Genomic DNA, 24,291 nt, shown 5'->3' on the forward strand with positions numbered 1-24,291 from the left:
ACTTTTATAGTTTCTCATTGTTTAGAATAGCAATATCTAATTAAAAAATATTAAATATGCAAGAAAGATGAGTGAAAAAAATTTTAAAAAAATTATTGGAGGCACTAAAATTCTTATTATAACACTATTAATATCATTAGAAAAATTTTAAGAAGAAGAATCTAATAACATAAAAAAAAATGAACCACACTTAAAAAAAAAACCAAACAAAAGCAGTTCTAAGATAGAATACACAAGACAATGGAAGCCTAGTTTTCTTAACTTGAAAAAAAAAATCACATGTCAAGAAAGCTAGAAAAACCCACCACATTCATCTTAGTTTTCTGGGATCAATAAGGACAGGCTGGAAGGATCTAAACTTCCAACCCCACTTCCATTATTATTTGACAAGAGAAGAGGAAGAAGAAGACAATCATGAATCCACTAAGAAATCCACAGAACTGGCTGCTACTTCCTTGCTCACACACAACTACACACAAGAAAAGGCAAAAAGTATTACCAACAAAAAAACAGAAAGAAAAAGATGTAATTAAAAACAAAGAAACAAAGAGATTTGCAAAAAAGCAAGAAAAAAAAAAGCCTTGTGCTCTCTCTCTTTTTCTTTTCCTTGTAGCCTCTGCTAAGCATCTTTTCTTCACTTCTTCCTGTGCTTTTGCCTCTCTCTCTCCATTCTTTCTCTCTTGGAATACAATTTTCTTGTAGTTTGTTCTCTTTTGCTTCTCTCATTCTTTCCTCCTCTTCTCCCTCTTTAAGCTTCTCATGCAATTTGCTTCTTATTTATTTGTCCCTTGCTTTTATTTCTAAGCATTTGTTTCTTTGATCAGTAAAGTCTAGTTCCTTTTCTTTTTTTCCCACCCTTTGGATTTATATTTAAATTTCCCACCTTTTCTATCCAAATTAGATGGAAAATCCTTGTGCTTTGGAATTTACAGCTCCATCATTTATGGATTGTTTTGACAAATTGTAAAAATTTAGTCTTGATTTCAGTTTCTTGCTTTTTTTTTTTTTTGGTTCATATGGTCTTGATATCTGTACCCTTTTTTTAAATTTCTTTTCTTGTATAATTCACTGTGGAATCTTCTTTCTTTAGCTTCAAATCCTTGAATTCAGTCACTCACTTTCTTTGGTTTTTTTGTCTCTTCAAATGGTCTAAGTTTCTGTGCTTTTCTTCGAGTTTCTAGATCAAAGGTCTGAACTTTCTTGATTTACAAGTAATTTCTTGAATTCTCTATTCTGGGTTCTTGTTTCCATGGGACTTTGTCATGGAAAACCCGTTGAGCTCCAACAAAACCAATCCAAAAACAACACGCTCTCCATTGAAACAGACTCAACAAAGCCACCAAATTCACACACTAGGAAGAACTCAAACTTCCCTTTTTACAGTCCAAGTCCATTATCTAGTCTCTTCAAGACTTCACCTGCTGTATCAAGTGTAAGCTCCACTCCTTTGAGGATTTTCAAGAGGCCTTTTCCACCTCCTTCCCCTGCAAAGCATATACGTGCATTGCTTGCAAGAAGGCATGGCTCTGTTAAGCCTAATGAAGCTTCAATTCCAGAAGGAAATGAGATTGATATTGGTTTGGACAAGAATTTTGGGTTTTCTAAGCAGTTTGCAAGTCATTATGAGCTTGGTGAGGAAGTGGGGCGTGGACATTTTGGGTATACTTGCTCTGCGAAGGCGAAGAAAGGAAGCTTGAAAGGCCAGAATGTGGCAGTCAAAGTTATTCCAAAGTCTAAGGTTTACTTCTCAACCTCTCATTGACCATGATCTTTCGATTTTGACTAGCTTTTATTGGTTTGAGTAATTCCTTAGATTAGCTTAAAAATTTGGATGTTTTGAATTGTTGTGTGTTCTGCTTATGTACAGATGTGATTTATTTTTATGTTTCTAAGCACACCTTTCTCTTGTTACTGATATTTAGCATCTGTAATAGAGGTTTAATGCAATTCTGGCTGCTATTTGTAATTCTAACTGATCTGCCTCGCTTGTGTTGTGATGATATGGGAGTATACGATGAGAATGATGGGTTTGCTCGAGGTCTTTCCCTGAAAATGCAGCGCTTCTCCGTTGTTTAGGACACTTGTAGCTTGTATCTTAACACAGCCTTCCTTATTAATTGGAGTATTGGCATTTATTAATGAATGCTCTGTTTCATGTTTAGGCTATCCAGGCTCAAGACACACGGTTGATGGGTCACTATCCTCTAAATAAGTCACTGATAATTGAATTAAATGGTTTGTTTTTTGTCCAATTATCCATAAAGCTTTGGTAGCTCATTACCCTGTCATGATAATGATATTATATCATAACTTAATCCAATGCAAACAAGGTATTCTGTAATATTCTCCATATTTGCTAATATCAATCTATTTGTGAAAGCATATCCTGTTTTTGTACTAAATCATTGTGCACAAGTACAAGGATCATTGAGCAAAAGTCTCATTCGCCCTACATGATAGAGGCATTAGCACCGTTATTTATGCCATAAATGATAGTTCTTTTGACCATCAACTGTAGAACCAGTGAGCTATTTGTCTTTTTCTCATGTAAATTGGGCAATGTTTTACAGATGACCACTGCAGTTGCCATAGAGGATGTGAGACGAGAAGTGAAAATATTACGGGCTCTAACGGGACATAAGAACCTAGTGCAGTTCTACGATGCCTACGAAGACGACGACAATGTCTATGCTATAATGGAGTAAGTTTTGACTGCACTTATTTTTCATGTAAAAACGGATTTAATTGTGTCACTTTTGCCTTGGTTATACAGTCGATGTTTATGGCTCAAAACTGTGATAATGACTACCAAGAAAATGATGACAGATAGGACAACCAGATAAGCTAAGTAACTAGCTAGTGCTTTTAACCCCTACATGTTTCAATGAATTTTATAAGGATAAAGGACGTACAATGTACAATTTCATGAACCTTTTGGCCAGTTGATCTTCAATGTCAAGAAATGTAGACCAATTATATAAATGATTCTGCCTTGTTCAATCAAATTTGCTTTTAATGAAAAGCTTGATGGAGTTGAATAATACAGAGAGTCTTCGTGTTAACCAAAACACTTGAAAAAATAACTATGCCAGTCTTTTGGTACATTTTCATGGCTGTCATCTGTGAAAAACTTGCATCTAATTATCAAGGAGCAAAAGAGCAGAAAGAAGAAGTTAATCCATTGGTTAGTTAAGTTTCTACATTTATAATAGCATAGACTTCAGACAGATAAGTTGTTGGAACTTACCTTCTACAAATGTTTTTGTTCTTTAGGTTGTGCGAAGGTGGCGAATTATTGGATAGGATACTCTCAAGGTACTGTACTCTTAAATGTTGTTTTCTTTATGGTATATCCGTGTCTTGTTCTGTGATATTCTAACTGGCTGAACTCCTAGTCATATTATACAGGGGGGGAAAATACTCAGAAGAAGATGCAAGGACCGTTATGGTTCAGATATTAAGTGTGGTTGCCTACTGCCATCTCCAAGGTGTCGTTCATCGTGACCTGAAGCCTGAGGTAAGCAATTAATAAAAATAATTATATGCGAATTTCTTGTTGTGTTACTTTTTTCTGGAAGATGCTTGACTAACTTCATGGAAGTTAGTTGTGACACTGTTAATATTTAGTGGAAGAATATAAAAGTTTTGGGTGGGAATTGGGAGGTGTTGTACGTTGTTGTAGATGCAATTTCATTTTGGCATATCCTTATTCTTTTCTAATCATTTTACTTCAGAACTTTCTCTTTACCACCAAGGAGGATAATTCCACATTGAAAGCCATTGATTTTGGACTCTCTGACTATGTAAAGCCAGGTCAGTTTTACTGGATACAGCTTCTCAACATTTTTTTTTTTTTTGGTGGGGGGGATTCGATGGGGGGTGGGAGTTTTGACTATTTGAAACTTCTGCAGATGAAAGGTTAAATGATATTGTGGGAAGTGCATATTATGTAGCTCCTGAAGTTCTACACAGATCATATGGAACCGAGGCAGACATGTGGAGTATTGGTGTGATTGCTTATATTCTTCTATGTGGTAGCAGGCCCTTTTGGGCCCGGACAGAATCTGGAATCTTTCGAGCTGTTTTGAAAGCAGATCCAAGCTTTGATGAAGCTCCCTGGCCTTCTTTATCTCCAGAAGCTATTGATTTTGTGAAGAGGCTGTTGAACAAGGACTATCGGAAGAGACTAACAGCTGCTCAGGCTCTGAGTAAGTTCCTATAGCTAAACTCCTGATGATTTGGTCACCCTACATGTGAAGTCAAAAATATAATTCTAAGGTGGCTACCTGCATTTTTATGTTTAGGTCACCCATGGCTGGCTAATCATCATGACATAAAGATTCCACTGGATATGATTGTGTACAAGCTTGCAAAAGCTTATATATATTCTTCTTCCCTACGAAAATCTGCTTTGAGGGTGAGTAGGATACTGTGTCCTCCATTTTTAGTTGTAACTCAAATGCCAGGTTTTCTTCCTTTTTCTTTTCTTCTTTTTTTTGGGTCAAGTCCTAAGCATTTCATCCAAAGTTAAATGCAAATGTGTAGAGTTTGTCTGCATCTTGCATAAACCAAAAGTCATTTCAAGCTGGAGGAGCCACAAACTTGTTTATGTTTTTTTGGTGTGGTGTCTTTGATATAAATCTCAAATACTTGCCGTGCAAGCAACAAACTTGTCGATTTTGACAGGCTCTGGCGAAGACGTTAACTGTTGCTCAGCTAGCTTTCCTACGGGAACAATTTACATTGTTAGGGCCAAGCAAAAATGGCTTCATTTCTATGCAGAACTTTAAAACAGTGAGCTCCTTCTCTTCCATCTTTTCGCTCTCAGTATTAACTTTCGTACTTTTTTTGTTGTTGCTTTTTGGTGTTTCTCATGTCATTCTGAAAGATGTTGGTATTAACAGGCTGTAATAAAGCACTCTACAGATGCCATGAAGGATTCCAGGGTCCTCGATTATGTTAACATGGTAATGCTTAACGCCTGTTCTGGTTTCTTACCTATTTTTTGCTTAATTGTTTGTACCATTCTATCAAATTTATTTACTAGCAGAATTGATTTAGAGTTCTAGTTAATTGTCTACTCTTGCGTGTTTCAGGTTAGTTCTCTTCAATACAGTAAATTGGATTTTGAAGAATTTTCTGCTGTTGCCATAAGTGTGCATCAGCTAGAAGGAATGGATTGTTGGGAGCAAAATGTTAGGCGTGCCTATGAATTGTTTGAGAAAGATGGAAACAGACCCATTATGTTCGAGGAGCTTGCCTCAGTATGCTCTCTCTCCCTCCCTCCCTCTCTCTCTCTCTCTCTCTCTCTCTCACACACACACACACACTCGGGGGTTTGCACACAGTGGCAGAGCTAGGAATTCTACGTGGGGGACGGTTAAATATACTAAAATGAAAAGGCCGTTGAGATATGTAATGGATGGATTTTGAAGCTGCATATGAGAGGCTAGTAAGTAACTTCTTTTATATATTTTGAAGAAGCCATTATGTACAAAAAATGTCCCAAGACTTTTTTGTAAGAAACCATTACACTTGAGGGACTTACTTGAACTTTGGAGGGGCCAGGTCCCCTGCCACCCTAGCTCTGCCCCTGCATTGACAGACCTTTATGCTCTTTTTTCCTGACATATTTCTCTACAATTTGACAGATATCTGAAGTAATTCAATAGGAATGTTCTTCTAGTCGTAGAGCTGAATTCTAGGTGCAAAGTACCATAGGGAATGCAAAATGGTACAAGACTGGGTTGACCAGTAAGTAGGTCCTGGTTTGACTGCCAAAGTACTTGATATTTGCTTTGGAGTGGGTGTCCAAATTAATTTTTCTCGCCTGTAGGACCTTTTTGATTCAGGTCTTTTACTTGCAACAAACTAAACAAGGTGATAGCAGTGGCAAAGACTCAAATTTGAAGTTTCTAATCATCCAGTTTTTCACTTAGAACATAGGGAAAATGGAGGTCCAGGTCCAGGTCCAGGTCTATTTTACTTACTAGTATCGTCCCTTCCCTGAGGAAAGGAGGAACATAGATGATGAAGCAAGTCTGCTCCATCTAGAGACTTGTTTTTTTCTTCAAGTGAATTCAAGTACTAAAATTATTTGCTTCGCTGTTTTCAGGATATGAGACATTCTGATGGTAAATTAACCTTCTTGGGGTTTGTCAAGCTTCTCCATGGAGTTTCGTCACGAATATTTCAGAAGGCTTGAAGTGAATCCTACCAACACAAACTATTTTGTCCACTGTCCTGGTCCTCCTTGAAACTACAATGTCACGAGGGGACTAAAATGGCACGACCAATTTAACCCAAATCAGGCTCATGTTCTCGTAATCATAACAAAGGGTACCGCTACCGATGAAGCCATGCACGACATGATCACATGTTAAGTATGCTTCCCACTTTCTCTATGATCGGTGCAACTGGGATTAGAGGATTGTACAGATGAGGGAAGATCAGAAAAGTGGATTTAGGATTAGCAGACAGCTAGCTTTAACTCGAGTGAGCTCTGTGTTTTTGGGTTTATCCCTTGTGTACCCATCGCACTAAGTTATCTAATAAACCCTTCATGTGATCTGCATGAAGTTATCAAACTATGAACTTCGATTCTAATGGTTTTCACTTCTTACTGCATTTTTTCACCTCCAAGCTAAACCATTAATCCATCCAGTTACGATTTCGCTATGAACTCCAGCAACCAAGAAACAAGGGGTTCGGAAAGATTTGTGTATACAACTGTAGAGTTACACATTTTCGTGGCGTGATTCTTGACGTCCTGTCATTCACTCAATGATAATCTAGTTAATGTAACAGGACTGGCTTCTGCTCGATTCACTTTCTATGATGGTGCCATGTGGGTTGGCACTCGACATGATGACAATTGAACTGCCCTTGTAATAATGATATTCGTTCACCCAATGTCTGAACAAGAGCTCTTGTACGTACTCCGAATAGCTTGTAATTCAACTGAATTTCTCTCTTGTAAATTTCCAGAATTACTGTCTATGCTCCAATGATTTAAATAAAATATTAAATATATTAAAAAATTATTTTTTTATACAATTCAAAAATATAAAAAAATTATTTTAAGCAAAATAAAATCTTAAATTTTCATGAAACATCGTTTAAAATGTAATTCTAAAAAAACATCTTAATTTAATTTGTAATAATTTAAAAATTAACTAGCATTATAATTATAAGAGTCGAGTTATCATCTAAGTTGCAATTTAGTCGACCTACAAGACAATAAGAAGTCAATTTTTCAAATTTCGACTATGTAATTTCGGTAAAAAAAAAAATTAATCCAAAACATATTTTAAATCAGTAAAACCAAGATTTATAACTATAGCTAGCAAGCGAAAACCACGAATAGAAATACTGAAACAAAGTTTTTTCTTTAAAAAAAAAATTGCATGCTGTCTATTATAAATATAAATTGAAATCAAGTTATATTAAAAATATTAGATGAAGAGTAGTTACACCTCACAACCAACGGTTTAAAAAATCAGAAAAATTAGCTCAAAGGGAAAAAAAGAGTATTGATGTTAGATTTCTTGTATCTAAAGTCTATTTATTTGGAGTGAGAATGTTTCATGAAAATAGTTAGGTACCACTTTAATGATTATATATATATATATATATATATATATATATATATAATTGATCAAGTTTTTAATATATCTCCATATTTTTAATTGTCTTCTTATATTTTATTAAATTCTCTAATATATCTTGTTGACAAATATTTCTATCCAAATTGAAATAAATTTATTTTTCATTATAAAAAAATATTGAACTATTCAAGAATATAGTTTTATTTTTTTTAAAATAAAATCTTTATTTTTAAAAAATTCTAAGTTTTGACCAACTTTAAAACTTTTTATTTCTTAAAAAAAATTGAGTAATTTGATAAATTCTTCTATCATGTCCTCATTTATCTCAAGGAATAATTTAAAATAAAAATATAATTTTGTTAATTTAAATGGAAAAACTTGGTTAAAGGATATATTTAAAGAATTAAACTGAATTATTTATCTATTTTTTTTATCATATCTTCACAACTTTAAGAGATAGATAAGAAATCAAAGAAATTTTTTATGCTTTCATTTTCTAATATTGAGAAAAAAAATATTAAAAAAATATCATTACTTCTTTTTATTTTTTGAATTCTTACCATGAAATCTATGTCTAAAAGAACTGATGATAATTCATTTGATTTTTTTAGTATTCAATTTTCATCATTTGAGTATTTTAATTAAAAAAAAGATCATTTGACTATCAGGGAAGAAAGCAAATTAAATTGCCTATTACATATTCACTCATAATTAAAAAAAAAAAAAACATTCTCATTTTGTACATCCATCAATACTGGCTGATCTGGCAAGATCTAAGCAAAAAAAAATTAAAAAAATAAAATTACACATGCCATGATGCCAAATAATAGGAGCACTCTCACACTAGAGCTCTCAAATCTCCTTCTACATCCTTCTGTCTCTCTGCTTACTTCAATCCTTCAATGGCAACCATAAACAAACCACTAAAGCCAAAACCTTTATCAAAGCTCAGATCCCCAATTCTCACTTTAATACTCTGCATTTCAGCCATTGCATTGTTATACTTGTTTTTTTCACTAAATTCCACAGATGGGTTCTCCTTTTCATCTCCAAAATCCACAAGGAACTCTGTAGACAAACCCAAAAGACAACATACCATTCATGAAAAGTACTTGTATTGGGGTAATAGAATTGATTGTCCTGGTAAACATTGTGACTCTTGTGAAGGTTTGGGTCATCAAGAGTCTAGCCTTAGGTGTGCTCTAGAAGAAGCCATGTTCTTGAATAGGTATGTTTTTTTTTTCTTTTAAGTTATGTTTTTTGTGTCAACATGTTGTTGGGTTTGGTATGTTTTTTGGTGGGGTTTTATTGGATTTGGGTTTTAAACTCTCTTTCTGTTGAATTGATTTGGTATGTTACTTGCTTAGTTATGGGGGGTTTAGGTGTAATGACATTGAAATTGGATTAAGTGAAATGAGCGAATCTTGGATCAAGTGTGATTCTTGTTAAGAAACTGTGTTATTGGGTATCTACATATTTAGCTGTTTGTGATTTAGGGAACTTGAATTGCTGTTATTATTATTTAACTCTTTAACAACTTTTGGTTTGAGTTGAAATGTGTTTTTTTTTTTTTTTTGAAAAGTTGAATTATAAAAGGAAATTGTGACTGGATTGATTCCATGTGTGTAGCAATTAAATGAGTCAATAACAATGATTTATTGAAACCAAATGTTTGGTTGTTTTTTTAGTTGTTAAGGTTAGCAATTAAACACTGCAGAGTTGAGATTGTTTATTTTAGCATGTTTCTTATATTTCCATATTATCTTGTTGCAGAACTTTTGTGATGCCTTCAAGGATGTGTATCAATCCAATACACAATAAGAAGGGGATCCTTCATCACTCTGACAATTCAAATTCAGAGGAAAGGTCAGTTTATTGAACTGTTATGTGGACTGTTGTTATTGCCAGAGCTAAACTGTTGCATCTAGAGTGCTAAATCCAACACTACCTATGCTTGTCTTCCAGTTCTTATGAAAAGAAAGATTCTAATTCAATAAATGGGTTTGGCTTCGATTTTTTAATGAATACATATGTAATGCTAAACTATCAGAAAAAGCTAAAATTCTGTGATCTGAACTTGCTTCCTTCTATTTAGCAGGTGGGCAGAAAGTTCTTGTTCCATGGACTCTTTGTATGATATGGATCTCATATCTGAAACTGTGCCTGTAATCTTAGACAACTCAAAAGATTGGTATCGGGTATTATCAACAAGTATGAAGTTGGGAGCTAGAGGAGTGGTCCATGTGGAAGGGATTAGTCGAGTTGATCTCAAAGAGAATAGTCACTACTCAAACCTCTTGCTCATTAATCGAACAGCAAGCCCACTTTCATGGTATGAAATGTAGCTGCAATTTTGCCTTTTTCATGTTTATTCTCATCAAATGACTCAAAGACTGTTAACTGCATGAATGGGAGCTATGTGAAAATTGGGGAGAGGTGATTGTGGGAAGAAAGATGGATGTGTTAGTTTGGATAATAGTTTTAAGAATTGTAAATAATGATAGTTCACCTGCTTTGCTTTTAAATTTCACAATCAATACAGATATTATTCTTGATGTGCAAAATTTGTTTACATGTTTTCTCTAAATTTTTGAAATGGAGTAATTGGCCTGGCTGTAATGAAAGGATTGGTTTTTCTTCATGTGGTTTAGAGAATCTGGACCGTTCTAGTAAGCCAATGCTGGATAGAAAGTGACTGCTCTATTTAGAGGGGGAAAAGAAAAATTAAAAGGAAAGGACTCGTGACTGCTATACTCTGGGAAAAAGAAAAAGGAAAAAAGTTTGCACTTGCTATTTTCAGTGTAGCTATATGTCATGATATAATTTGTCTTCAAGATTTTTAGAATCTTGCAAATTTCTTTCTAGGTTCTAATCATAATAGCCATTCAGGTTCATGGAATGCAAAGACCGAAACAACCGTAGTGCTATAGCATTGCCATATTCATTTCTTCCTACAATGGCAGCAGATAGATTAAGGGATGCTGCAGATAAGGTCTGTATCATGTGATATTGCTAGGTTCTCTTTGCTTGTTTCACACCTTTTGTCTGCTTCTGTTTCCTCTAAAACAGAACTTGATTAACCTGCAATTCATCTCATCTCATGTGCATAGATTATGGCACTTCTTGGTGATTATGATTCCATCCATGTTCGTCGAGGGGATAAAATAAAAACTAGGAATGACAGATTTGGGGTTTCTCGAACCCTGCATCCTCATCTTGACAGGGATACCCGTCCAGAATTTATATTCCATAGGATTGAAAAATGGGTCCCACCTGGACGAACTCTTTTTATTGCTTCAAATGAGAAGACACCGGGATTTTTTTCACCTCTCGCTGTCAGGTAAACCTTCTCAAGCTTAAAAATTTGAAAATTATACAGACTAATTCTTAGCTGTGAAGTAGCACAAATGATTTGCTCATGACAGATTATACATACAGATCTGAAAATTCTCAAAAAGAAATAAATTAGAGATCAGCATTGATGCTTTAAGAAATAAATCTGCAATTATGCATCTCTGTTAATTTCTTGTTTTATTGCAAGTACTTCTTAATTGTAACTTGCTAATTCATTATGGCAAATATCATTCTGCAGTTAATATCTTGCATGATTGACTCAACCTGTATGGATGTTTGGCATGACATATTTATTCTCTTTGATTAAGTTGGTTTAACATGTTTCTGATGCATTTCCGCTGTAAGCTTTTTCAAAGTAATACTTCCTTTCTCTATAAATCAATGGCTCTCGCTTTGTGCCTTTTACGAGATATCTCTGATCTTATAGAAAAATTTCTGCCATCTTTCAGGAAATTGGAAGGGACCTTTTTTTAAAAAAAAATGTTAAATAAGGTTTTGTTTTAATTTTTATACAATGGTGAAGTTGATGTTGAACTTTGGTGGCTCATAATTTGCAGATATAAATTGGCGTATTCATCTAACTACAGCATGATTCTGGATCCCGTGATTGAGAACAACTATGAATTATTTATGATTGAAAGGCTTATTCTGATGGGTGCCAAAACATTCATTAGAACATTCAAGGAAGATGATACTGATCTCAGCCTCACCGATGATCCAAAGAAGAATACCAAGTCATGGCAATTGCCTGTTTATACCATGGATGAAGTAGAGCAAGGAAGCTGATAAAGCATTTATAACCATTTCCCGTTCTGTCTCCAATTCAGCCCTTGAGTTCTCTCCTTGCATGCCATTCTTGCATATACGGTCATTCTATGATTATTCTCAAGTGACAGTATAGTGTGGCATACGGTATACGCTTGGATTGATTATCATGGACGAGTCTCGTAGCTTTGTTGAAGATAATCAGCGTGATGTTGGTGATGAGGGCCTATTAATTTGCCAATGTATATTCTGAGCTTTCTCGTAAGTTTTAATACAAGGTTGCATGCGGTTTCTTAAGATGTTGATTGTTATTGCAGAAATATTTTGTAGAGAAAAGAGGACCCTTAAGCCCTGTCTTCCACCTTTTTCCCCTGTTCATGTGGTAACTTATCCATGAATTGCACCGGCATGCATAGAATATCATCTGGTAGATACTTGATTTTTACTGTAATGGTCTATCATGTAACCATGGTGCACATGAATCATGAGCACGTCTAGATCATCCCGTTTTATTTCCAAATTGAGAATTGAAAGGCTCATCTCATCAATCATGAAGTGGGAAAAACACACCAGAGGGGCAATGGCGATGCATAGAGAGCTCACCATAGAAGGCATGGAAAGTGTAAATGGAAGGTTTAATCATGAGTGGCCAGTAATTATTTGGCGCCACGTGGCATGTTGTTATGATAGCTTCGGTTGTTCGTGTCCTCTTTTAACGGTTCACATCATGGGACGTTACCTTTTTTCTTCGAACATGGCTACACTACACACGATTATGTCGCTTTGCCTGTACAAATCTAGCCTTGTCTCTTACTCAACTATGAAAGACATGTCGTTTTCAAGGGAGTTTGTCCTACGTAGAACACACAAGCCTCAAAAGGCAACCAATCTTCACCACCTGTCCTGATATTTCCACGCCACACCCCCTCCATTGGAAGTGCATGGTGGGCCCAATACTTTACAGGCAAAAAGACTACCATTCCATCTCCTGCCACGTAGAAAAACCCCAAACTCATTCACACGTACTAAATCAGTTTTTCACACGTGCCAACTCACCGCCTATAAATTCCTGCCACTCTAAAAAATCGCAGCAGTTAGTAGCAGTAGCCGTAGACGAAGATAAAAAATCAGCATAAAAAAAGGATTCCATCCTTCTCCGGAATATTCCTTCTAAGGTCAGCTCAAATCACATTATTTCGAATTAATCGAAAAAATTATCAATTTTAATATAATTTTTTTAATTAATTTTTTTAATATAATTTTTTTGTCTTAGAAAATTCCATAATTTTTCGCAGGAGAAAACAAGTTTGTAATTTTGTTAATATATATTTTTGATGCCGTATCTTGTACGCGAGAATCTTTTCATCGGAAACATAAGCGACGCGGCGGAGGTTCTGCAAAACGGAAGTGAGGAAATAACGCATATGTTATCGGTTTTAAGTTCCGTGTCGATATCGTTCTTTACGGAATGGAGAAGCGGAGTCATAATTCCGACGAAGGAGATAAAGAAAGTGTGTGCCGGTGATGAGTGGAGGAGTTGTTTGGCGGTGAATAAGGTTTTGTATTCGTTAGAGTATGCAGGGAAGGAATTGAAGCTAGTGAGAATGGCGGTGCCGATTAGGGATATGGAGAGTGAGGATTTGTTAGATTATTTGGATGTTTGTTTGGATTTTATTCAGAAGACTAGAAAAGAAGGAGCTGTTTTGGTGCATTGTTTTGCTGGCGTTTCGAGAAGGTATGATAATTCTTTCTTTTTTTTTAATGTAAATTAGGGTTTATTTGTTAATCTTAAATTAGAGGTGGATAATGGATTAGAGTAGTGGTGTTATTTGTTTCCAGAATAGCATGAACTGTATTTGGGACCCACCAGTCAAGTCCGCTTTAAACATGGATATTATGGGATGAATAACGAAGATCTGAATTGCATGCTTGTAACTTAGATGTGCAAGTTTGTGGCTATTTACTTTTGGTTAATTTAAAACAGTCATGAAGTGTGTTTTGATATTTTTCAGTGGACAGTTTATTGATCATGAAGTGGGTTAAACTAGGAAAGAAGTGTTTTAGGTTATTTTCTGACCCCATCGATGAGTGTTAGAAATTGTCCAGAACAGGCCTGCCGTGAATTCTCAAGCCCTAATGGTTTGGTCCTCTCTTCGTTGTTTTCTTTGCAGTGCAGCTATCATTACAGCGTACTTGATGAAAAGTGAGCAATTATCTCTTGAAGGTTTGAACACGTCCACTTTTTATTTGGAGCATTTTGGATCTGCTGATTGGTATATGCTGGTGGCCTTCATTGTTTACATTCTGAAAATATGGTGGTTCTTTTTGTTTGACAACAATGAAAATATGTGATGTTATCTCTTTTGTATTTTTTTTTTTTTTTTAGTATTTCATCTTTTCCCTACATGTCCCTGTAGATGCTCTTGAATCCCTAAGGCAAAGCTGTGAGTCTGTTGGTCCCAATGATGGCTTTTTAGAACAGGTGATGCAAGACATGCTAAACAAACCTATATGATTTGTTGGGATGCATTAATGGTGACTCTGAGATTTTAGTGTCTTATGTGATCCTCATAAATCTTTTTTTTCCATTGCAGTTGAAAATGTTTGAGGAAATGGGCTTCAAGGTTGATCATGCTAGTCCCATATACAAGCGGTTTCGCCTGAAAGCACTGGGTACATGTTCTTAGTATTTGATCCTGAGTTGCTGTTCTTGTTAATAATTTTGTCGTGTGTTAAAGTGGAAGGTCATTAGTTGGGCACTGCATAAGCAGAATTTTGGAATCATGACATTAGTATGTTCTCAACCTTGAGCGTTTGCATCAAGTGGTTGCTCCCAAAACTTTAATCCGTGTATAAGAGTTGGCTTAGCATAAGTGGTCATGTATTTGATACTTTTCATACTCATCCATTGAAATTTTCGTTCTTAACTTTCTATCAACGTGGAACATTATTACAGATCCTAAACTTAGTAATAACCTTTATGACTGTTAAAAGCATATTCTTTACTGTTTCAAACATATGGAATGATCAGATATGGTGAATCTGTGAATATCCTTTTTATGAAGGATTAATTTCCCCATGCTTCCAGGTGAGTTTTACAACCGCGGAGAGAAGATAGACAGTTCTAAATTTGGGGCAGATCCTGGTGTACCTACACAAGTCTCCTCTGAGGAAGAAGCATCTCCAAATGGAGGGGAAAAAGGTATTCCTGCATACCACTGCAAGAAGTGCCGTCGAGTAGTTGCATTGCAGGAGAATGTTATGGATCATGTTCCAGGAGAGGGTGAGACATCTTTTGCATGGAGCAAGCAGAAAAGTGGCAACCCCCTTAACAAGTCTGATGAGTCTGAGTGTTCTTCTATTTTTGTTGAGCCTTTAAAGTGGATGACAGCAGGTATGTGCAATCTTGTTTGTAGAAATTCTGGTGCCACTGGACTTTTTTAAGTTCAGTCATAAAGAAGAAGCTGCGGAACTAATTGCAGCTTCATTGGTTAACTTTGGGTTAGCTATAATGGCTCACTACTGGTTAGAGATTCTTTGAAACCTTGATTTGGTTTTTCAACCAATTGGTCAACCTCGGTGTTGTTCCTTAATTATAGAGTGCAAGCTCTTCTCATCATCAGTTGAGATCATTTCTGGGCTTAATATAATATATTTATGAACTAAGCCATATGGTTATGTCACGAAGGTGTACTGTTCTATGCAGTTATTATGATTCACTCTTTAAGCAAAAGCCATCCTTATATTCAGTACATAGAGATTTCTAGTGGAAACCACTAACTGATAAAAGTAAGGGAAATTTATGAACCACGCAGAGTTGCAGACAACCCAGTTCCTAGTGCTAAAGCCATAATGAATCAATTCTTTTGATATCTTAAAAATGGAGGCTCTATTTATATCTTCTGTTGAAATTTTTCTACGTAAGTTCGAATCCTGCCTCTCCCACTTTTTTGTTGTAGACTTCAGAGAAGAGAAAGGAGGCATTCGTCAGCATAGGAAGGCCCACCGAGCGAAGCTCTTTTTTTTTTTTTTTTTTACTCGACACTTTAGAAAGCATCTTGAAATATTTAACAGATTCCTGTGAGAATTACGTGTAATTTATACCTGTTATAACAAACTTGGGTGCATTGCATTTGGAGTTGGTATCCCATTTTTTCTAGAGAGGATCCAAACATGGTTTTTGATTATCCATGTTTTGCCTAAATCTTACTTGGCTTTTTCCAATCATCATCGTCATCTAGAACTCAATTGATCCTGATCCTTGGTTTATGCCTTACCTTAAGCATGTCTTTTTATTGGATTCATTGATTTAAGGAATCGGAATTGTGCATATGCTTGCTGGCAATGATACCACTTAATACAATAGCTCTTCCTTGTTGTCCAGTTGAGGGAGGTATGGTGGAGGGCAAGTTGTCCTGTGCTCATTGTGAAGCTCGTTTGGGCTACTTCAATTGGTCTGGTATACAATGCAGTTGTGGGAGCTGGATTACTCCTGCCTTTCAGCTCCATGAAAGCCGAGTAGACGTTAGCACTGTCTAATACCTTCGAGGCAAAAGAAGATGCCAGCTTATCATTTGACCACAGAAAGGCTCAGTTCTCTTAGCGAATTTGATACCAAGAAGAAGGGTATGCTATTTCGTCCACAGTCTGCACTTGCACATAATGAGCAAGCCCCGCAGCATTTTTCGAAGTTGCCATGTATTTTTCCACAAAATATCTTTGTGAAGCTGGAGCTGTATATTTGTAATTCGAGAGAAATATTGCCATGTATTTGGTGTATGATATGTTCATGCAATTATACCAATTTGCTTGGTAGTTGGAGTTTCTCCAAATTGCCTTGGTCCTAAAAAATGTCTTTGGTTAATATCTCGAGGAGATAATTGAAAAAACAAGACATGAAAACATATTTGTGTTTGGTAATAGAGTATAAAATTGTCTTCCGCACACCGTAGTTGCATGAAAAAAATCGTGCTGTCCTGGTCTAGATCTTGTTGTCGAAGTGATTATTTCTATTTCGCGTTTGATTAGTGAGGGATAAGATAATAAAATATAAAGAAATAAATATGTTTTAGTATTTAACCCTTAATTTATATCATTATCAAATTTGACATGTTTAAAAAAATAATTAAATATTATATTTTTACTTTACTTTTATAAAGTGTTGAGATTAATAATAATACAGTAATTGTTTTTTTATTCATATAAGGTATCCAAGTTAGCTTGTATGTATATCGATTAATTCCCACGGATTTTGAAGTTAACGATTAAATAAATTTCCAAAGACTATTAATATTAATAACTAAATGGCTTGAATTTGAGAACAGACCTTTTAATTTTAATTTCTTACCATTTGATCATCTATTTCATGGTTGTATAATAATTATTCTTGTTTTTACATGAATTAGTTGGAGATTTGGCAGTAAAGACCAATTAATATCAAATCATATAATTTCATTTATTTACATACTTTGCAGTATAATCACGGAAGTAAATATTTGTATTAAAATATAAAATAATAAAAAAATAGAAGATAACAATTTCACAAATCCAACCTATATATTAAAAATCAAATTACTTGAGCTAACAATACATGGTTAAAAATCCTACAATGGTTCACAATTCTAAATATTGAAATTTAAAATTAAGTACTTGAATGTAACTCTAACTAGTTGACAATTGCAATAACAAATGCATTTTTTTTTTTTTATGATTTGATCCCCAAAAACTTCTTTCAAAATAAGTGTTCCTTTGAAAGCTTAAAGATCACTCGTATCACTTCTTCATCATTAAATCTAATATCTTTAAGAATATTACCGATTTACAGCATGTTTTTGTTGCCTTAGAGGGTGCATTTTAAATTATTTTTGGATGCTTTTTAAAAGTTTATTTGGCATAAAAAATGTTTTAAATTAGTATTATTTTTAGAATTATTTCATGATTTTGATGTGCTAATATATATATAAAAAATATTTTATTATATTTTTGAATAAAAATTTATTTTAAAAAATACCATACACCACAATCTTAAATACAAGATAAGTTTATTCTCAATATCTGTATACATGTTATACCGACTCATCAAAGTCCCAGTTTTCAATTCATACAAAATATAAAAAAGAAGGAAAAAATAGTTCAATAAGATTTTTGAGCATCAACTTAATTAATTCTCTGTCTAAAACAATATGTAAAACCTAAGTTCTTATAATCTTAAACAACCTTGTGCTGACTTGATGCAACACGGGTTTTATTATAGTTTTGAAATCGGGTCCTGTCTGGTAGGTTGACCTGGGACCTGGCTGATTCAGGGTTGAAATCAGGCCGGGTTGAAGAAAAAATCAGGTAAGAAAAGGTTCGGTGTGACCTGGTTAACTCGGCAAGATCCAGTCAAAAATATAGTTGTAACTCATTGATTTTTGTTTTTTTTTATTAAAACGATGTCGTTTTAATTTTTTTAAAAAAAAATTGATCCATCCAACTTGATAATCCGATTAAAATTCAATAACCCGATCAAAACTTGACACCCCAATTTTAGACGGCCGGTCTGAAAGCTAAGGTTTCCATTTTGAAGCATTCAAAGTTTCACGGTACGTCAAACTTAATTTCTCAGACTTGATTGGCAGTTGCACCTAATCTGTGAACGTAAAAAATTTTATGATTAGAGAGAGATTTAAGAAATTGGTTAAAAAAAAACAATAAAAATAAGAGATCTAATCTGAAAAGAGATGCACCTCTACCGTTGATTAAGAAGATGATTATTGTTTTTTAACTCAAAATAATTAAGGTTATTTATTTAAAAAGAGTGGGGCAATTTTGAAATTAAAAGTTGCTTGTAAAGATATTTTAAAGATAGAAATATATATTTTCTGCTTTGGAAGGAAACAAAATCACCCTAAAATTATTATTGAAATAAATTTATTTTTATATTTCTGAACATATTTATATATTTTTTATATATATTATTTTGAGTAGGATATTAACACACACACAAAAAAAAATACTTGATCATAATACACCTTTACATGTGAAATTAAACATGATATAACCAGAGCAAAACCTTAGATTTAAATTCTACTTTTGTTATTTTAGATTTTTAATAGTGTTTTTTATTTTAACGTAGATATCTAAATTAATTTATATATATTTTAATTAATTTTACTAGTTTTAAAATTAATAAGTATATAATCCTCAAGTTATTACTAATGATATTTTGTTTTGATTGTAAGGGTAGAATACCACTGAATTGGTGTCCTGTCATGGGAAATTTTAGCATGATGTTAATATCAAAGTTATTAAATCCAAACATTTAGATCAGGGATGTGTAGCTTAATTTAGATTGATTTGATTATTAAAATATTATTATTTTAAAATAAAATATTAAATTGAGTTTTGATTAGATATAATTGAGTTAATTTTTACTTGATTTTTTTAAAACTTGGATTAGGGTAGGTATAAGTTGAGTAGATTTCATATTAACCTATCAGGATTTCACATTAACCTATCAAGTTTAATAATATTTGTTTTTATTCATTTACAAGAATAGAAGTAATAATTATGAGAATCATAATATTTGATAAATTTTATCAAGCGTTGACTAGCATTTTCCCTTGTAATTTCCCAAGGCTTAACTAGCTGAAACCAAGTTGTAACCTCTGCACTCCATTTTTCCATCATCTTCTGTGTTGTCTCATAGCAACTGATCCTTAGAAATCTGTATAGCAGCAGAGGTATGTCTCATAACCTTTTTGCTGTCAGCTTTCTTTATTCTTGTCTTTGCATGGTCTTTCGTCGTATATTGTATAGAAGAAGACTTTTAGGGTTATGTATTTACTGTATGTTATAAGCTGACGCCAGGACTTCATGCCCTTTTTTCACAAGTAAAATTGCTAATTGAATGTTGGTAAAATCTACTCAGATATATGGCTACATGAGTTCTATTTTTATTTAGTGCTAACGATTTTTATGTTATCATATAGTATCCATTCTTTTTTTATATGTAGGCGGTAAGTAGTGAAGCTGCTGATTCTAAAATCTCATGTGTCAGAGGGAGGAAAGAAATAGAAATCCTTGTTTCAGTTGCATAAAAAATTGGAGAATACTTGGTGGCACCAGTAGGGAGACAATCTGGCTATCTGATTAACTATAGTAGCAACATAAAGGATCTTAGAGATCAAGTTGAGAAGCTGACTGTTGAGAAGGATGGAATCAATGAAATAGGGAGATATCTAGAAGAAGTCAATGCTAAAAGCTTGCGAGATTGGTGTCCAAATCTTAAGTCTGCTTAAGCAGGGAAGCTAAGAAGAAGAACGAAGACGTAGTAAAGATCCTTGAAGATGGGAAATTCACCAGGCTAGCCTATCCTGATCTCCCACCAAGTCTTAGAACTTCATTGATTGGAGAAATTCAAGGGCCTGAAATCCAGAATGTTGGTTGTGAATGAAGTGATGGAGGTTTTTAAGAATGATAAGATCACCTTGATTTGGTATCCATGGTGTGGGGGTGTGGGTAAGACCACTATGATAAAAGATGTTACCAAAAGAGTAGAAGATGAGCTTCAATTTGATGTGTTTGTAATGGCAGCCGTGTCTTAGAGTCCTGATTGCATGAAGATTCAAGGAGAAATCGCTGATACACTGGGTCTGAAACTTGATGAGGAGAGCATAATTGCAAGAGTACAGTCGACTGCATAGGAGAATAATGGATTGCAGATGAATCCTTTGAGTATTAGATGATGTTTGAGCAGTCCATGATTTTGAGACAATGGAATCCCATCCTGGAGATCTCAAAGGGTGCAAAATTATGTTGACATCACGAAGCAGAGATACTGTCCTCCGTGGTGAGTAACATTTTTTTTTATTATAGATTTTTATAAATAGAAATAATTTAAAAAATAAAATGGGTCTGCAAACAGTCAGATCCAAAAAACTTGGGCTTGTTAGTTAGTTAAGTTCAAAATAGCATGAATCTAACAAACACATTAGACACAAAGAACTTGGATTTTACAGTCAACCAAATCCAATATAGCGTGGATCTGACAAAAATATCAGACCCAAAATATTTGAGTTTGGTAGTCAATCAAGCCCAAAATAAAATGAGTCTGACAAATATGTCAGGCCTCAAGCATTTGGATCCAATCATTACTAAGTTCTAAAGCTATATATTTGTTCCTAGACTATTTCTTAAAATAAAAGTATTAAAAGCATCATGTCTCTCTATCTAGAATAATTATGTGAATAATTTATATTAATGTAATGATTTCCCTATACTCATAAGATATATACAAGATCTCTTTAGAGACCCTATCATACTTATCATTTTATTAATGAGATATGAGGATATTTGTCTTTCATTAATGTTGTCGAAAGTATAGGACTTTTTAATCCTTCTTTTCTTTGAAAACGACAAAGTTAAAGGGTATAAATTCCTCCTGAACCATCCAGATAAAGGTTCAGAAACTTTTATCTCTTAAGATATACTTATATAGATTTCAAATATTAATAATCTTAAAACTCAAGAACAATTATGTTTGTTCATTGATTTTAAAGTTTTTTTAAGTTATTTATTGTTTTTTCTATAAATATACTGATTTTATCATATTGTAGTTGTTTTTACCTGTACTTAAATTTTTACTATTAGTCTGGAGTCCAAGTATTAATTAATTAATCATTGTCTCAGACACTAAAAAAAACCTATTATTTATACCCCTTGGATTTTGAAACATCATCTTCACTTTGTATGATTAAAAGTCTCAGTCTTGTCAAAAGATGAGGCTTGGGAGATTTTCCAGGAGATGGCAGGTGATTCCATAGATAGTCCTAATTAATTTGCAGCCCATAGCAAAAGAAGTTGCCAATGAAAATGGGGGCTTACCACTTGCTATTGCAATTGTTGGAAAGGCACTGGTGACAAGGATGAGTATGTATGGCAGGATGCACTTCAACAACTAAAAAAAGTCTAGCATGTCGTTCTTCTCAGAAATGCAGGAATTATTTGTTTGTTCGCGAATAGAATTGAGTTTCCATTTCTTGGGAGTGAAGGAAGCCAAGTCTTGCTTCTTGCTATGTTGCTTATTTCCAGAAGATTATGGAATGGGCTTCGAGTTGTTTGATGACATAAATACAGTAGAAGAAGCAAGGTATCGAGTTTATGCTGTAGTTGACAAGCTGACAAGATGCTCTCTCTTGCTGGAAAGCAACAAGAACATGCATAATAAAATGCATGATGTCGTGAGCGAGACGGCCATATCTATCTGCATGATAGGTGAAATTGGATTTTTGGTAAGATGTGAAACTGCATTGAGAGAGTGGCCTAAGAAGAAGAAGACATTCAAAGATTGCGCTGCAATTTCTCTTATGAATTGTGAAATGCATGAATTTCCTGAAGATTTGGCGTATCCAAAACTTAAGCTTCTACAGATCATAAACAATATTCACCGTTCAAGTGAAATTCCACATGATGTATGTGATGACATGATAAGACTTAAAATATTAGCTTTGGGGAACAAGTGCATCCCATCTAGACCATCATCAGTCCAATTTTTGAAGAACCTTCAAGCTTTGTCAATAGGAAATTGTGGTGCTCCTTTTGGGGACATTGACATATCTATTATTCAAGCACTGGAGAAGCTCGAAATCCTCAGCCTTGCAGGATCTAAGATTTCAAAGTTGCCAAAATAAATAGGACTTCTAAAGCATCTGAGATTGTTGGACTTGACAAGAAGCCACTCTCTTAGAAACATTGTGGCTGGTGTCCTATCAAATTTGTACCGTTCAGAAGAGTTGTGTAGGAAAGACGGTTTGATAGATGGGAGTCTACAGAGGAAGATGAAGGGAAAACCAAATCTAGCCTTGCAGAACTGAAGTCCTTGTCTCATTTGATGGTTTTAGTTATTCGTATACTGGAAGCCAAGCTTTTGTCTAAAGAATTGCACTTCAAGAACTTGAAAAGATTTGATATATCCACAGGCTTCAAAAGTTGTGGTGAAGATCTTCAATTCCCAAACAATTTGACACTCGAAGCCAATGCAAAATATATTATGGACAACTGATCTATCTGTTGCTGAAAAGTACCAAATTTCTCTTGTAACTCCAGAACTTGAAGAATGTGCTATGTGAGTTGGGCAAGGATGGACTTCCCTAGTTGAAGCTATTAATACCTGTTGATTGGAAGGATCAGGAGTATCTCATTGATGTAACAGATTGGACTCCTCATGCTGCATTCCCTCTCTTGGAGTCTCTGACTCTGTCATTGTTGCCTAAACTAAAGGAGACATGGCATCGAGGTTGGTTGGTGGACAATCGGAGGAGAAGGTGAGTAGTCTCGCCCTGCTTCCAGGCTTCGGAAACCTAAATTTCTTGGAAGTTTTTGTCATGCTGAAAAATGTATTTCCATTTCCAATGTCCATAGCAGGAAGTGTAGTTCAACTCCAAGTCTTAGGGGTAACTTCTTGCAATAAGATGGAAGCCATTTTTGTTTCAAGAAATGAAGGGGAAGATCTCAAAATGGCTGAAATGGTTGTATTCCTATACTTAAAATATCCCTTCTTGGATCAACCTCCAAGGCTAATTGTTTTTGGCAAAGAAATGAATGCATCTGAGCTTCGTTCTCTTCAAATGAGTGAGAGCATGCAGCAATTGGTAAATGATTTGTTATGTTCATAGATTAATGGATTGAAGTAGTTATTCCTAATGCCCTTCAATTTTACCCATATTATGCATTATAGTATTACAGGCTGCAACATAATCAGTCCTCCTGTTTAGTGTTCAGATCCACACAAGCCACTGCTAGATACAAATTGAAGCAAGAAAAGGAAAGAGGTTTGTGCTGGTCATTTTCTTAATGGTGAAAATATTACTACTTCTTAGCATGTCAGTCTTACTTCCTAGCCAAGTTGCAGTGGCAGCACAAAGGGTATTCCCAAAGGCTTTTCCATGTTGCATTGCTTCTTGCAGATGAAGTGCTTCAGCTGGAAGGGTTTTAAAAAAAAAATAAACCTAGAGTAGACTATGTTTGACACGGCTGAGTTGCAGGTTAACTCGCGACCCAATTAACCTGATTAATTTTAAAAAAAATTACTGAAATCATTAACACACCTAACTCATGATCTAGACTGAAACAAGTTTAATAACTTGGGTACAAACATATGTTTAAGCAAAAATGATGGGAAAAGGACTCGAATCTATGTAAAGTTCTTAAAGACTTTGTTTCATTTGATTATTCATCTTCACGTGCTATTAAGTTGCTTCATTCTTGCTGTTTCTTTTTGGTCCTGTGGTCATCAATATTTTATTTTCTATAACGAAGCCTACAGTATCCATCAACAAAATGCCACCCCTCCTCAAAGAGCTTTAGAAGCTCCTTGCATCCACAATGAACTGCAGCACAAGTCAATATCTCAGCCCATGCCAATTGGCATCTCCCATTTGAGTTCATTTGGCCAACAATCCTCCATCTTAAGTGATTGCAATGATTCAGCAGGCACACGGGCCATCTAGCTAAAAAGCTGACATGTCGCCATGATCATGTTCGATTTCTTTCAAGCAAAAGGATCTTGCCGCAACTCTTTGGA

The 24,291-nt window shown here is 34.7% G+C and overlaps 4 protein-coding genes across 9 annotated transcripts; all 4 read left to right on the plus strand.

Annotated features, from left to right (window-relative positions):
• The first annotated feature begins 429 nt into the window (after positions 1 to 429).
• Positions 430 to 6,587, plus strand: LOC133689822 (CDPK-related kinase 1-like). 2 transcript variants are annotated; one of them, XM_062109884.1, is made up of 12 exons: positions 1,599 to 1,738; positions 2,163 to 2,235; positions 2,571 to 2,701; positions 3,274 to 3,315; positions 3,409 to 3,517; positions 3,735 to 3,813; positions 3,912 to 4,208; positions 4,305 to 4,417; positions 4,687 to 4,794; positions 4,905 to 4,967; positions 5,097 to 5,264; positions 6,116 to 6,587. In XM_062109884.1, exons 2-12 carry the CDS (start codon positions 2,233 to 2,235, stop codon positions 6,203 to 6,205), a joined length of 1,203 nt encoding a protein of 400 aa, XP_061965868.1. In that variant the 5' UTR covers positions 1,599 to 1,738; positions 2,163 to 2,232; the 3' UTR covers positions 6,206 to 6,587. The 2 variants fall into 2 exon arrangements, with proteins under 2 accessions (XP_061965867.1, XP_061965868.1); XM_062109883.1 differs by lacking the exon at positions 2,163 to 2,235 and having other exon boundaries at positions 430 to 1,738.
• Positions 6,588 to 8,432: 1,845 nt separating this feature from the next.
• On the plus strand, positions 8,433 to 12,023 carry LOC133689385 (uncharacterized). 3 transcript variants are annotated; one of them, XM_062109231.1, is made up of 6 exons: positions 8,436 to 8,835; positions 9,381 to 9,473; positions 9,703 to 9,939; positions 10,497 to 10,599; positions 10,718 to 10,947; positions 11,519 to 12,023. In XM_062109231.1, the coding sequence occupies exons 1-6, from the start codon at positions 8,510 to 8,512 to the stop codon at positions 11,745 to 11,747; spliced, it is 1,218 nt and encodes a 405-aa protein (XP_061965215.1). In that variant the 5' UTR covers positions 8,436 to 8,509; the 3' UTR covers positions 11,748 to 12,023. The 3 variants fall into 3 exon arrangements, with proteins under 3 accessions (XP_061965217.1, XP_061965215.1, XP_061965216.1); XM_062109232.1 differs by having other exon boundaries at positions 8,437 to 8,835; positions 9,706 to 9,939; XM_062109233.1 differs by lacking the exon at positions 10,497 to 10,599 and having other exon boundaries at positions 8,433 to 8,835; positions 10,831 to 10,947.
• A 749-nt stretch (positions 12,024 to 12,772) lies between these two features.
• On the plus strand, positions 12,773 to 16,670 carry LOC133689387 (uncharacterized). Of its 3 annotated transcripts, none has more exons than XM_062109234.1 (7): positions 12,773 to 12,901; positions 13,022 to 13,461; positions 13,898 to 13,950; positions 14,144 to 14,208; positions 14,321 to 14,399; positions 14,815 to 15,120; positions 16,111 to 16,670. In XM_062109234.1, the coding sequence occupies exons 2-7, from the start codon at positions 13,061 to 13,063 to the stop codon at positions 16,263 to 16,265; spliced, it is 1,059 nt and encodes a 352-aa protein (XP_061965218.1). In that variant the 5' UTR covers positions 12,773 to 12,901; positions 13,022 to 13,060; the 3' UTR covers positions 16,266 to 16,670. The 3 variants fall into 3 exon arrangements, with proteins under 3 accessions (XP_061965218.1, XP_061965220.1, XP_061965219.1); XM_062109236.1 differs by having other exon boundaries at positions 13,898 to 13,929; XM_062109235.1 differs by having other exon boundaries at positions 12,784 to 12,901; positions 13,000 to 13,461.
• Positions 16,671 to 21,682: 5,012 nt separating this feature from the next.
• Positions 21,683 to 22,399, plus strand: LOC133689476 (probable disease resistance protein At4g27220). Its single transcript, XM_062109334.1, has one exon. It carries the CDS (start codon positions 21,683 to 21,685, stop codon positions 22,397 to 22,399), a length of 717 nt encoding a protein of 238 aa, XP_061965318.1.
• The last annotated feature ends 1,892 nt before the right edge of the window (positions 22,400 to 24,291 follow it).

Source organism: Populus nigra, chromosome 3 (assembly GCF_951802175.1).
Source record: "Populus nigra chromosome 3, ddPopNigr1.1, whole genome shotgun sequence".
Lineage (NCBI taxonomy): Eukaryota > Viridiplantae > Streptophyta > Magnoliopsida > Malpighiales > Salicaceae > Populus > Populus nigra.